This window comes from Phascolarctos cinereus, unplaced genomic scaffold (assembly GCF_003287225.1).
Source record: "Phascolarctos cinereus isolate Bilbo 61053 unplaced genomic scaffold, phaCin_HiC Scaffold_1;HRSCAF=81, whole genome shotgun sequence".
NCBI lineage: Eukaryota > Metazoa > Chordata > Mammalia > Diprotodontia > Phascolarctidae > Phascolarctos > Phascolarctos cinereus.
The window spans coordinates 197490187-197503334 of record NW_027555514.1 but is presented as its reverse complement, the minus strand read 5'-3'; the positions used below and the strand labels follow the sequence as shown (position 1 = coordinate 197503334).

The 13148-nt window shown below is 41.6% G+C and overlaps 1 protein-coding gene across 1 annotated transcript; it reads right to left on the bottom strand.

Moving 5' to 3' along the window:
* Positions 1-123: 123 nt before the first annotated feature.
* Positions 124-8041, bottom strand: SLC25A18 (solute carrier family 25 member 18). The gene is given in 10 exon segments (XM_078150104.1): positions 124-750; positions 1407-1479; positions 2079-2233; positions 2550-2712; positions 4311-4429; positions 4936-5026; positions 7108-7163; positions 7437-7516; positions 7518-7819; positions 8017-8041. Coding segments are annotated over 10 exon segments (1215 nt in total). The 3' UTR covers positions 124-599.
* Between the last annotated feature and the right edge of the window lie 5107 nt (positions 8042-13148).

Here is a 13148-nt window from a genome sequence, read left to right as displayed (position 1 = left end):
ACTAAAGCAAGGCTAAATGACTTTTCCAAGATCTCCCCCATTGATAGTAGAAGAACTAAAAACCCAATGCAGTGCTCATTCATTGATAAAAAGTAATTAATGATAAAAAGAAACTGGTACCAATTCTTTGTTCATTGCTAGTTTTAATGTTTGTTTTGTTCAGATAAGATACAAGGATTGTTGGCTTTAGAAAAAATGACAGCCAGTATTCACTCTGTTTAGTTCTCTCAAGCTTTTCATAGAATGAGATCTTAAGCAATTTTTTGGTACCTCTTAATATCAATTATCAAGAGTGCTGAGACTTGATCTCAGTAACTGCTTTAAGGATTGTCACGCATATAGCTGAACTGACTTTTTTCCAGAAAATGCTCATCAGCTGTAGTCATCCTGATCCTTGAACTGGCCATGGTCTGGAGTTGGTATAGTTAGTTACATAGGTTCCCATACTTATCTCTTAAGCTTCTGATTTTTCTTTTCCCCAATGTCTGAAATTAATTCCTAGCTTCTTAACTAGGAATTAATGTGACCAGGTCCATTTCTCAGTGTTTAGCAACTCTTAAATTAAAGGAGTATTGTTATATCTGCTGGAGAGTCCTTTTTTAGCTTGATCTAAAGAAAAATGTCAAGATGGTTTCCCCAATACTGAGGTAATAGACACCTTGGGCAATACCAAAAAGAGGTGCTATGACTAGGGCCCGGCAACCAGCCCCTTTCATAAAGGCAGCAGGTCCCTCGTGAGTCCAGATTTTCCTGGAGAGAAAGAAGATCCTGGTAAGCTAAAGAGCAAAAATACAATATAATACAAGCATGATGCAGTGAATCCTATCCCTGTATTACTGTTTCTTGTGGTAGGTAATTTCCCTTGGGTTAGGAGGAGCCTAAGCAGGAAACCTTGTTCCACAGGCTATTATCAGCAAATTGGTGATTCAGCAGTCATACCCTGTATACTTGAGGTCATCCTGAATTACTATTTAGAGGAAGCTGGCTAAAAGATCCTCCCACTGACTATCTCTGGCAGTCAAAGGCAGCAAAAATAGTTGTTTTCTTCCCTAGGAGTTGGAAGGGAGAAGGAGAATGGGTAGGTCCCAGCATTTTTTTAATAAAACAGATTATTCAGGTAGGAAGAAATGAGGAAATGCTAAGGCTCAACAAGGCAAAGCAATGACTGGTCTCTAAGCTGGTTCTCAGGAAAACATTCTATGTTCAACTAAATGTTTAAGCGGTACCTATTATGTGCAAGGCATTGTGCTAGGTACCAGGGAAACAATGATGCAAAAGTGACAGATTATCAAGTTCCTTGGGGGTAGGAACTACTGGGGATAAGATATGCAAAAATCAGAATATACAATTCAAGTCAAATTACAGAATTAACCCAGTCTCAGTCCATAAAGGAAAACAGTCCTCACCTGGCACAATCTATGATCCCGTTATAGGCTTTGTCCCCCACACCTTTGAGAGTTTGAATTCGAGTTTTCAAAACTAAAACAAGTAGAAAAAAAATCATAAACTTCTTGCCTTTGATGTCTTAAGTTGCTGGGTTTCCCTGACTCCATGATCCAACGAACAAGAAAGAAAAAAAATCATGACAGTTGACCCAAGGCACTTCCTCAGAAGAGACATAACTAGCCACAGCCCTAAAGCCGAAGGAAACACTGCGGGAAGCCCATTATCTTGCTTGTTACATTAACCACAGATTAAAAATTGTCAGGTTATTTTTTTCCTGATCTATACTAGTCTATTGAGAGGTAAAAAGTTGAAACCAAGGCAGAAAAGGATCTGTCACTGGCTGAAAGTAAAACACAGCTCTTAATTCCAGTGCCTAACAAGTCCCTCCAGTAGTTCTAAGTTGGATACTGGGGTCATCCTTTATGGAGTATGGAAGAACATCTATGTATATTAAATTCCCCATTACCCTAATTTTTATGGTAACTTTCTCCTAATCTGATGCTGCAGAATTAGGCTATTCAGTACTGTTACCCTAAAAACATTTTTAAAATGTACCTTGAAGTTGACTTACCCTTCACCCCAAACAGACCTACTCCTGTCTCTTAAGCCACCAGTTTAACCTAGACTCTTACCATCCAAGGGTGTCACTGCAATAGCAGCCAGAGAACCTGCTAAACAACCAGATGCAAATGAGTGGGCAAAAGGGGCCTTCCCAGTAGCTTCATTGATCCCCAGATGGTTGAGGTTGGCAAAAAAAGGAAAATAGATGACCGAGAAAGGAATATCCCTGTAGGAGAGGAGGGGAAATTGCTTATACCACAAACCAAAAAAGACCAATATCCTAGCAATATACAGGCTCAGTCAGTAGGCAAAGATTCTTTAAATTGTCTTCGGGCTTTGGGGTAGGATCCTGCCAATATCGACCTTCAGCAAACACATGGAGCATAAGGACAATCAGCTATCCCAAGGTGGAAATGGGGGTAAGGGAAACTGAGGAAAACACTTGACATGGCCTACCAAAGATCCTATCCCTCTCTGATCAGTTCAGTTGCTGGGAAATCGAGCCTGGTACGTTCAAACCAGAAGATGACTCCAACTCTTACCTTAGGAGAGTAGCACCAAAACCCCTATAAAGGCCACTCAGGCCTCGAGTACGAAAGACTTCCCAGGCGATGATGGTGGCAGAAGGACGCTTAGGGGTGGAGTCTGTGGTATAGGGCCTGACGGGGGAAGCTGTTGATGTGCACGTCCTGTGCTGCTGACCAACTGGAAAAGATGGGAAACGCAGGCAGGCTTCCTTTTCCTCCCTGCCTGACTTCCCCTTCTATGCATACTCACAAGCGGCTCTGTGGTGGTAAGGGAATAAGAGTGGCCACACTAGGCTACATCTAAGATTCACTGAACCAAGTATTCCATATCTGACAGAAATTTTCCAAAAGAGAGCACTGGAAAATCCCTTTCTGACCAATGTTAAAGAGATAGGAGCATATCCCATGCAATCGTGAAATGCAATCATTCATTAATTCATCTTTTTTTTCAGCCTATATAACTTTCATACATATACTGTTTCCTTAGTAGCATTTCCTTTTATTCTAAAACTCTCAGCCCTCATTCTTCCATAGTAAAGAGTCCCATTTTTTAAGTCACTCATAATCATCTATCCCACTATTCCTTTGACCACCTTAGTGGTCCTCTTAATCTCCATTTTCTTTGGTAGCAAATGTTATTCCAGATGCAAGCATTCCATATCCACATGTAACGTCTCACTTGTAATGCCTAATATTTGCTGGTCTTTTTTAGTTATAACATCACACTAAATTGAAATTTTCACGGAAATGACTGGTTGACTGTGCCACCCAGGATACATTCCTAAGTCATAAATAATACTTCAGAGCCCTTGGAGCACAGCTTGGATATAAGTAGTCTGGATGATTTCCCCTTATACACTTTACCCACTGAAATTAATTTGCTAATTTTCTGCTCACTCCCACAGCCCTGTGCTGTGAGGTATCTGTGCAGTTTATCCCCAACAGTTTGGCACTCTACCACTTACAAGAACTGTCACCTACAATTTAGGGGATTTCACTGTACTTCCTTTTCCAGATTATGGCTCAGATTGTACTCCCGCCTTGAAATCTGAAGGCTCCCACTTTGGCACCTACATTCCACCCATCTTAAGTTTTGACAAGTTTTTGAGGCTGCAGTCAGCTCGCTTAGAAGGGCCTAAAATTAACATAAAAATTAATAACAAGCACTTATTATTTAATATATATGCATAAAAATGTCCAGCAATGACCACAGCATTTATCAAGAAAAAATATAAAGTTAACTGATTTTGGCATGCTTCTCTTAAGTTTTAATTATGAGTTCCTAGTAAAAAACTAATTCACAGGTTGTCTGAATTCAAGGTGCCACGCCCCAAATGAATTAGCTTTGAGAATAAAGGTGTACGCAGAAGCAAAATTATTTAATCACTATTTTGATCCTTATAATGTATTCTTAACCTAAAAATGGTCAAAGTCATAAAGTACTGGTAATTCCCCCAGTTTAGCTAGAACTGTATAGAACCTTAAATCAGGTTTCTGATTAACATTAAATCAGGCTGGTTTGGATCTGCCTGGGAGGAAAAAAAACCAGCTAGATGAATTCTAGTTAGGCATACTACATATTTAGCCTGAGGGTACAGTCCCCCCCCAAAAGAGGAAGATGCTTTCCTGTGTCCCTCCCTGGTTCCTTTCTTCTGGTCCTCTTTCCTTAGGAGTAGGGAGTCTAGCTTTGCATGTCTGAATGGGCTAAAAGACCTTTTCCACCTGCCAAAAGGACATGAACAACCCAGTCAATCTTCTACCCTATCCAAGCCTCACCCAGCCGTCCAGCATCCTGCAGCTGTATCTTCAGCATTTCCATGGGAGAGGTAACCACCGCCTGGCACACCCCAGCTCCACACCCAGCCAGCATCTCCCTTATCAGATTCTGTTTCGACCTGCAGGGCCAGCCCAGACAAGCCCCAGAGATGGACAGTCAGATTCCTTTATCATATATGGATGGTCATCCTCACTCTTTGAAATGGAGTAAATTAAAGTGGTCAGTGGCCAAGATGCTCAGCTCTACCCCCGTGACTGCCACTCACATCTAAGTAAAATGAACCCATGGCTGGGGTCCCCTGGAGCCAAATTAGGGGGTTAGGATAAAAGAATTTGAAATAAAAGTTGAAGCCACTGTGACAGTTCCTGCTTCTCCTTACTGCTTGAGATTCAAATCACTAGGAAGAACAAGAAGGACTAGGATGTTTTTCTGTGTGTTTGTTTTAAAGAAATTTCAAGGCTGGTAGACATTTATCCTAGAATTAAGCCTTCTCACTTCATTCCTCCTCCACCTATTCCCAATTCCTACCAACACTTCTCTAACCCCTAGCCATGTGTGTAAACTTAGGTATACACAGATACATGCACACCAAAGGGAGTTTCAAGCCACTCTTTCACCCATTACCCATCTTCTAAGAGCTGCTCTCGGAAGAAGTCATTGGCTGCCAGCTTGATAGCTTTCTCCGGAGTGACTAAGGTTAGGTTCACTGCTGCCCCTGGGAATTGATACAGGAAAATAAAAGGATTGATCCAGTGCCAGAGGTAACAAGATATATAAACCATTGTGCATATAACTGGTTTTATGTATACAGTCAATCTGTTCGGAGACCTAATTACCAAAATGAATTCTTGGATAAGTGGGCAGGATGAATTTGGCTTCTTGGGAAGGGAGTAACAGGTGAGGGGAAATTCTGGTATAGCTGTGTTACCCATTTTTAAAATCTGCAGATTCATTTAATGTTTTCTACTTAGTCCTGTGTTCTTGTGTCTTCTGCCTCTTAGAAAACAAACCAACCACTAGAGGACAGGGAATTTGCTATGGCTTTGTAGGCATTTGTTTTATATTTTTTTTATGCCTGAGTATCATTCTCTGCCCATTTTGGTCTCAACTCCAAAGAGACTAGAAGTGTATTGCCTACAATGTATGACTTTTCCAGTGCTGATCAGAGAAAGTGATCCAGGAAGAGGTGGGAAAGGTAGAAGAGTGCCAGGAAGATCCAGTTATGAGTCTAATTCTGAATTCTGAACATTAGGGAAAATTCTGTCAAGTTTGGATTCAGTCAAAGGGCCACACTTGAGGACCTAGAGGGCTACATGTGGCCTTGAGGTCACAGGTTCCTCACCCCTGCAACTATATTGACTCCTAATTTCATTGACTGGGATGCTTTTTTAAAAATCTTACAGAAAATCTATAAATGAGTTTCTGGGAAACCCTATAAAATTAAGCTCCAACTCTGGTCAATATCCTATTTTTAGCTTTTCTAAAAGGCTACATTAATTTAGTTTCATAATAGTATGTATGTACTTGGTGAGGCAGCCACACCTTCTGACTTTAAACCTGGCTTCCTGGTCCTGAAGCCAATGGATGGAGAGCTGGCTTGGAACCAGGGAAATATGGGCTCAAGTTCTACACGTACTGGCTTGGGATTCTGGGCGTGTCACATCACTTCTTAATGTACAAAGAAGATGCTGGACCTGATTGGTAGAGGGAGTTTTCTCATCTGGCAATTCCCTAGAAGAGTGAAATCACATCTCCCTTCCCTATCCTAACACCATGTAATTAGTAATAATAATCTCATTCCATAATGATACCCTCTCTTTTAACTGCTTAAATTATATATGGAGCTTTTAAAAAATAGCCTTTTGACAACAATTTAATAACATAGATTAAGAAGGATTTTCAGTGCTACTTTTGGAATCAGCTTATGTCACTTCACCCACTAAGCCTCAGTTTCTACATATGGAAAATGACCTCCAGGTCTCTTCCAAGCTTAAGGTAGCTAAACTTCCACCATCTGCAAAATAGTGGGGTTAAAACTGATATATAATCCTATGATCTTTAACTGCCCTTTTAGCTCTCACTATCTCCAATCTCTACAGCATTTACTACTCCATGGGCAGCTAGGTGGCGCAATGGATAGTGCCAGGTCTAGAGTCGGGAAGACTAATTTTTGTGAGTTCAGATCTGGCTTCAGACAATAGCTGTGTGACTCTGGATAAGTCACTTAACCCCGTTTGCATCAGTGGACCATCCTCATCTATAAAATGAGCCGGAGAAGAAAACAGCAAACCACTCCAGTACCTCTGCCAAGAAAACCCCAAATGAGGTCACAAAGGGAAATAACTGAACAACTGCATTTACTCCTATGCTGTTAGATGTAACTGTCACCGCAGCTTGGGAGGGGAAGATGGAGCAGATGGGTTGGGAATTACTTATCCTTTCATGAGGACCAAAGACATCTGGCACATTTGGGGTCAGAACTAGAAAGCCTCCTAATTCAGCCTAGGACTCCACCTAGTTTACAAGCCATCATACTATATTCATTTAGAATATAGAGCTGAACGAAACATCCCTAGCTTGGCCTCCATTTTAAAGGACACGGTTGCTGCCACAGGTAGGCTGATAACTTATCTGCCCACCTCATAGGCTCTAGATCTCTCTCCAGGAAAGAGGTTTAGGTTGTAAAATAACCCCAAAGCTTCTATCCCCATCCTCAAAGTCTGAAAGCCCCTGTGCTAAATCCACAACCCTGACCCGCTGGGCCTTGCCATTCCCTGGGGTCCCAATTAAGCCCACCTCTGTACATGCCAAAAAAGCCATCTGTGCGGGCTGTCTTCACCAGGCAATCTATCCTAGAAGAGAAAGAGAAGAGGGGACGTCGTTCCTGTTCCTGCCCTGCCATTCTAGCCCATAGCTGCGATGACTGCTCTTCTCTGTCCCGTCTTGGCCCCAAATCCTAAGGTCCAAACCTTAGCAGGACAGGGACAGTGTCCTCCCTCCTCCTCCTCCCCCTTCTCCTGCTCTTCCTCCTCTACCTCCTCACCCCCTCCCCTCCAGCTCCCCCTCCTGCCCTCCCTGGCCTCTTCCACCCCCAACACCCGCTAAGCCCTGCAGCCTTCACCTACAGTCCTTTGTAGGCCACCTTTCCATGCTGGTTCTGCAGCCGAGTCTTGGCCAAATCAATGGGGAACACACAGGTCACCCCCCACCAGCCCGGCCACTCCACCATTGGTAAGTTTCGATGGGATACTGGGAGCAAGGAGAGAGAGGATGCGAAGAAGGGGCAGGTCCGCATCAGTCCCCAGGGGACCCCCCTTCGAGGGGACCCCCTGCTGCTCGACGGGTAGATCCTTCCAGGGTCGGGTGGGGCAGGCAGGCAGCAGGAGGTCCACGAGGAAAACTGCCCCCCCCCGCTTCCAACGCCGGGGCACAGGGCTGCTTCCCCCCCCAACCCCTGCCTCCTCCCACCCATGCTCTCCACTTCGAGGGTGTGAATGGAGCCCCAAGTCTCACCAGATTTGGTCCCCACCTTCCCAGCAGCTCAGCATAGCCCCCATGATGCTTTGGGCCTGGCAGCGCCTCTGGGGAAAGGGGCGGAGCTTCCCTGGGGGAACAGTCCAAGGATGCCCCGCCCCCTTGGGGTGAGGGTGGGGGTGGGGAGAGGGGGTCCGCAGGGAAGGCTCTGGGGACCCAGCTCGGATTTACCTGAGATTAGTGAGATTGGCCTCATTCGCCATCACCATCCCCTGGGTGGGGCCCGAGGGTACCCCTTGAGGAGAAGGGATCCCAGGGGGGTTCAGCTGTGAGGGTAGAGATAGCATCCTGCATAACCTAGGCCTAGAGCCCAAGGAACTGATTCAGTCCATTGACCCCACTGACCCAACCTCACTGCAGCAAGACCATAATTCTTACCGATCTTTAATCCACAAATTCCCTCTCACCCATACATGGAAGCTGTTGAATTCCTGGAACTACTTTAATTAGAATATCAGAAATTCTACCAATGAATGTTCATTCGGGTTAGCAAACTAGAGTTGTTTTCAACTTCATATAAATTAATTTACTATGTTGACTTTCTGCCTAATTTCTAAATGAGATCATAGAAAAGAGCAGCTGGGAGTTTTGACCAGGAGAAGGGTGTGAAGATGGAAGGGAGAGGTAATTTGGCAGCAAGGTATAATTTAGGTCAAAGGCTGACCTGCATAGGACAGAGCAATGGGGAATTTTGGGGAGGGAGAGGAAGGGCTTTGCTTACATCACAACCTTGCTGAAGGAGAGCCCTTGAAGTTGGGTCTGCAAAATTTCAGTAGAGACATCTCCAGTTTCCATTTTAGCTCATGGTTAGGGAGCCTGCGGCCTGAAATTGTTCACAGGAAGTCAGCCCAGGAAGGATAAGGAGCTTTCAAAATTAAATTTCTAAATACACAGAAAGAATTCTGATGAGAAAGGGGGGGGGAGTTGTCAAAAGAGATTGATGTAGATGTGCAGATAACAAACTATAGAAGGTAAAAATAGGGATAGGTAATGGAAGATGAGTACAAAAGCTCGGCAAAATATGTAAATAACGATGACAGGCATGCTAAGTGATGGGGTGCTTGGGTGCCTGAACTCAGTTCCAACACTATATTTCTCCCCAGCCTCAAAACACTATCTCTGACAATTTTCTCCCCAGCTTAAAGACCCTATCTCTGACAGTAACTCAGGAGTGGGCCCAGTGAGGCAAACTATCTCACTATCTCTCCTGTTACAAGAACAAGCCGACTTCTATAGAATTGCCCTTGTATGAATGAGACTATCTTGTATCAACAAAACTATCTCGAACTGAATCCCACAGTTATCATATACAATCTAGAGATCAAGTTATAGACGTCAACTCCCGAAGCTATTTTATTACAGATATAATAGACCAAAAATACATGTTAGGAACCTTCCTCCCCGGTTTCCTGTAGTAAATAACATCTGTGACTAAGGTTGTATGTTATCACCTAATTAGCATACTTGGCACACAATGTACTACTTTTCCTATATAAGCTTTAGCATCATTCCTGTTAGGTTGCAGAATCCCTTAAGGAGCTCTGCCCACCATGGCAAGTTCCCTAGGGAGCTCTGTCTGCCATATTAGTGGTATGGTAAACTTTTGCTAACTTGACTTAAAGAATGCTTAAAGACGACCCTGTCCTGTACTTCGGTCTTTGAGGGGTCCCTGCACCTCTCAAACCACATCACTAAGGACAGCAAGAAAACCTGTATTTAAAAAAAATTATCAAAGGAAAGAGACAGACGATCAGGGAAGGAATGGAGAATCTGCTGGTTGGAATGATGCCAATGGATAAGAGAGAAGGCAGAAATATTTAATTCTTATTTTGATTCTGTCTTCTCAGCTAAGGAGTATGATGTTTGAACTGGAAAGGGCAAAGCAAAATAGTTCGACAGAGAGTTAAAATAAAAAATAAGCAAGGAGATAATAAAAGAATACCTGGATGAGTCTGTCACCAAGCTCAGATGAACTGCATCACAGTGTACTAAAAGAACTGGCAAATGTGATTGCTGAACCGTTGCCTGGGATCACTGAAAGATTCTGGAGAACTGAAGAGGTACTATGTGTCTAGTGAAGGTCAAATGTCATTTTGCTTTTCCACAAAGGAAAGAGCAATCTGCAAACTATAGGCCAGTAACCTTGACATTAATTCCTGGCAAAAAACCCAAAATATTATTTTTGAAAAATAATTTCCATCAATGCCTTCTATCTCCTCAGCACAGTTATTTCCAGACATCCTTTCCTTTTTTAAAATTTTTTAAATTTTTTTTTATTTTTTCAGACATCCTTTCCTCACCCCAAAACTGATCCTCCTTTGCACAAAAGAAAAAGTTAAGCAAAAACAAATAACACTGTGACCAAGTCAAAAAAATCTGGGTAACATTTTGCCCCCCACAGTACCCTGACTTTTCACTGAGAAAATAGAAGCATGCTTGACCATCTGTCTAAAACAGTAAAGCAGTAAAAAACCAAATATTGACACTTCAGAAGTTAAACCATCTCTATTTGCAGTCATCATGACTGTATACCTTGAAAACCCAAAACAGCCAATAGAAAAATTTTGGGAGGTAACAAAAGTAGTAGGAAGTGAGATAAATGCACAAAAATAATCTGTGCTACTACTAAAAATCAAGAGAAAATGATAAATACCTTTTATAATAATAGCAAAATTAGCAAATACTTAAAGTTTTGGTGATTTCAACCTCATTCTCCTCTTCTTTCCCCCATCTTTTCATTCTCTTTCTAGGAAAAATGAGTCTGCTTTATTGATCTTTATTAACAGGGGTTTTTTTTTTGGGGGGGGGGAGTTGGGCGTTTTTTGCTTTCTGTTTTGTCACCTGTTTTCTCTAAGTATGTGGCCATTGTTGCCATTTGTGTATCCTGGGGTGTGGAGAGAGGAAGGGGAAGAGACAGTATAAAAACAGAGTACTTTCTGTAATTGCACTGGCAAACTAGACTGCCCCACAAACAAGAAATTACCATCTTAGCTCCAGGCATTTTCTCAGGCTCTCTCAGGTGCTTGGAATGCTCTCCCTCTCGCACTGTATTACTGACCTCCCTGGCTTCCTTTAAATCTCAACTAAAACCTTACCTTCTACAGGAAGTCTTCCAAGACCTCTTAATTCCAGTGTCTTCCCTCTTTTTAATTATTTCCTGTTTATTTTATTTTATATTTATTTATTTCCTATTTATCCTGTATACATTTGTTCTCATGTTGTCTCCCCCACTAGGTTGTAAACTGCTCGAAGGCAGGGGACTATCTTTGGCCTTTTTTTTTTTTGTATCTCCAGTGCTTAGCAAAGTGCCTGGCATAAAATAAGTGCTGAATAAATATTTATTGATTAATTGATTGAACATTCCCAGTTTAGGAGCTCAGCAATAGACTGAAGGCATATTTTTAAAATTCATATTTGATAACTTTCCAAACTCAAAGAAAGTTCAAGTAAATCTGTTCTAATCTAAATCTTTTGTTGTTTTATAGCCATTATTAAAAATGTTAGACTGAAAATCCTAATTTCATAATCATAAATTCATAAGGAAAATAAGATAAACAAGGATATCAAGAATATTTAAAAAATAAAGTCTGCAAAGGGAAATTTTTAAAACTTTCTCGTACTGAGAAAAAGAAAAGTGAAATACATCAATGGAATAGCACAGAGAATCCAGAAGTAGAACCAAAAGAAAGTAAGATTGGTGTTTGATAGACACACATTAAAAACCACTGAGGATGGAACATTATAATACAATTAAGATGGAGAAGTATGAGACATCACAGGTGATGTCTTAATTTGTGCATGTAAAATGGATTTAAGTGAGGCAGGGTTGCACAAAGTTGTCAGCCTCATTCTCTCTTCCAGAGCCATCAAAGTCCAGTATCAAGACGAAATTGAAGACTACTGGTGATGGTCTTGGATGCATTGGATGACCTTGGCATCTTCAATGTCTGACTAAGCTCTAAGTGCTTCACAGCTCCTGCTTCAGCCATCGTCATAGCCATGAGAACAAATTGTTCTTATCTGCCCATTCCACCAGGAGAAGTCTTCATACACTTGGGATAGACACCCGCCTAATTCACTGATGGGTTTGAGGTCTGTTGGGTTACCCTTAATGTGGTTTAGCCTGTCTGCTGAGATGGTTTATTGCGGTGTGGCTACTGTGCATGCTACTGCTTCTTAGAGCTACAGGTGAAAGTTGAGTGCCAGGGAGACACCAAAGGTGGATGAGCAGCCCTGAAAAGGGCTTGACAAGCCCTCACACCAAAGGTGCTAGTTTTCCTTGAACACTCTGTATGGCCCTGGCTTTGGATTATAGACCATTGGAAGAACTAAGAGGTCAGAGGCCCTCAGATAGAGCTCAGAAAACAACAGCACCAAAAATCGGAAGCCTAAGACATTATCCCCCACACCCCAGGAACAGAGTCTGACTCTAACATAAAGTTAAAAGCCAAGAAATAGACCATTAAAAAATAAGTAAATAAACAGACCATAGATAGCTACTATGATGATAGAGAAGATCAGGGTTCAAACTCACGAGAAGACAAAACAGCTTCTTTTAAAGCTTCAAAGAAAAATGTAAAATGATCACAAGCCCCAAAAGAATTATTGGAAGAGCTTAAAAAGAACTTTAAAAATCAAATAACAAAGGTTGAAAAAAAATGGGAAAAGAAATGAGTAATGTAAGAAAAGCAAGAAAATCATGAAAAGAAAGTCAATTGGAGAAAGAGATCCAAAAACTTACCAAAGAAAATAACTCCTTAAAAGTTAGAATTGGGCAAGGGGAAGCTAATGACTTTATAAGATATCAGGAAATAATAATATAAAATCAAAAGAATGAAACATAGAAGAAAGTGTGAAACATCTCCTTAGAAAAAACTGAAAAACAGATCAAGAAGAGATAATATGAGAATTATCAGATTACCTGAAAATTATGATTAAAAAAATTCTCTAGACTTGTGCAATAAGTAACTTCAATAAATTATTAAGGAAAATTGCCTTGAAGTTCTTTAACTAGAGGGTAAAATAGAAATAGAAAAAATCCACCTATTACCACCTTTCAGGTAAGGTCCCAAAATGAAAACTTACAGGAATATTATAGCTAAGTTTCAAAGCTCCCTGGTCAAGGAGGAAATATTACAAGCAGCTAGAAAAAAAAAATTCAAACATTGTGGAGCCACGGTCAGGCTAACCCAAGACTTAGCAGCTTCTACATCAAAAAACTGAAGGGCATAGAATATAACATTCTGAGGAGCAAAGGAGCTGGGTTTGCAATGCAGAACATTCTATTCAGCTAAGCTGAGTGT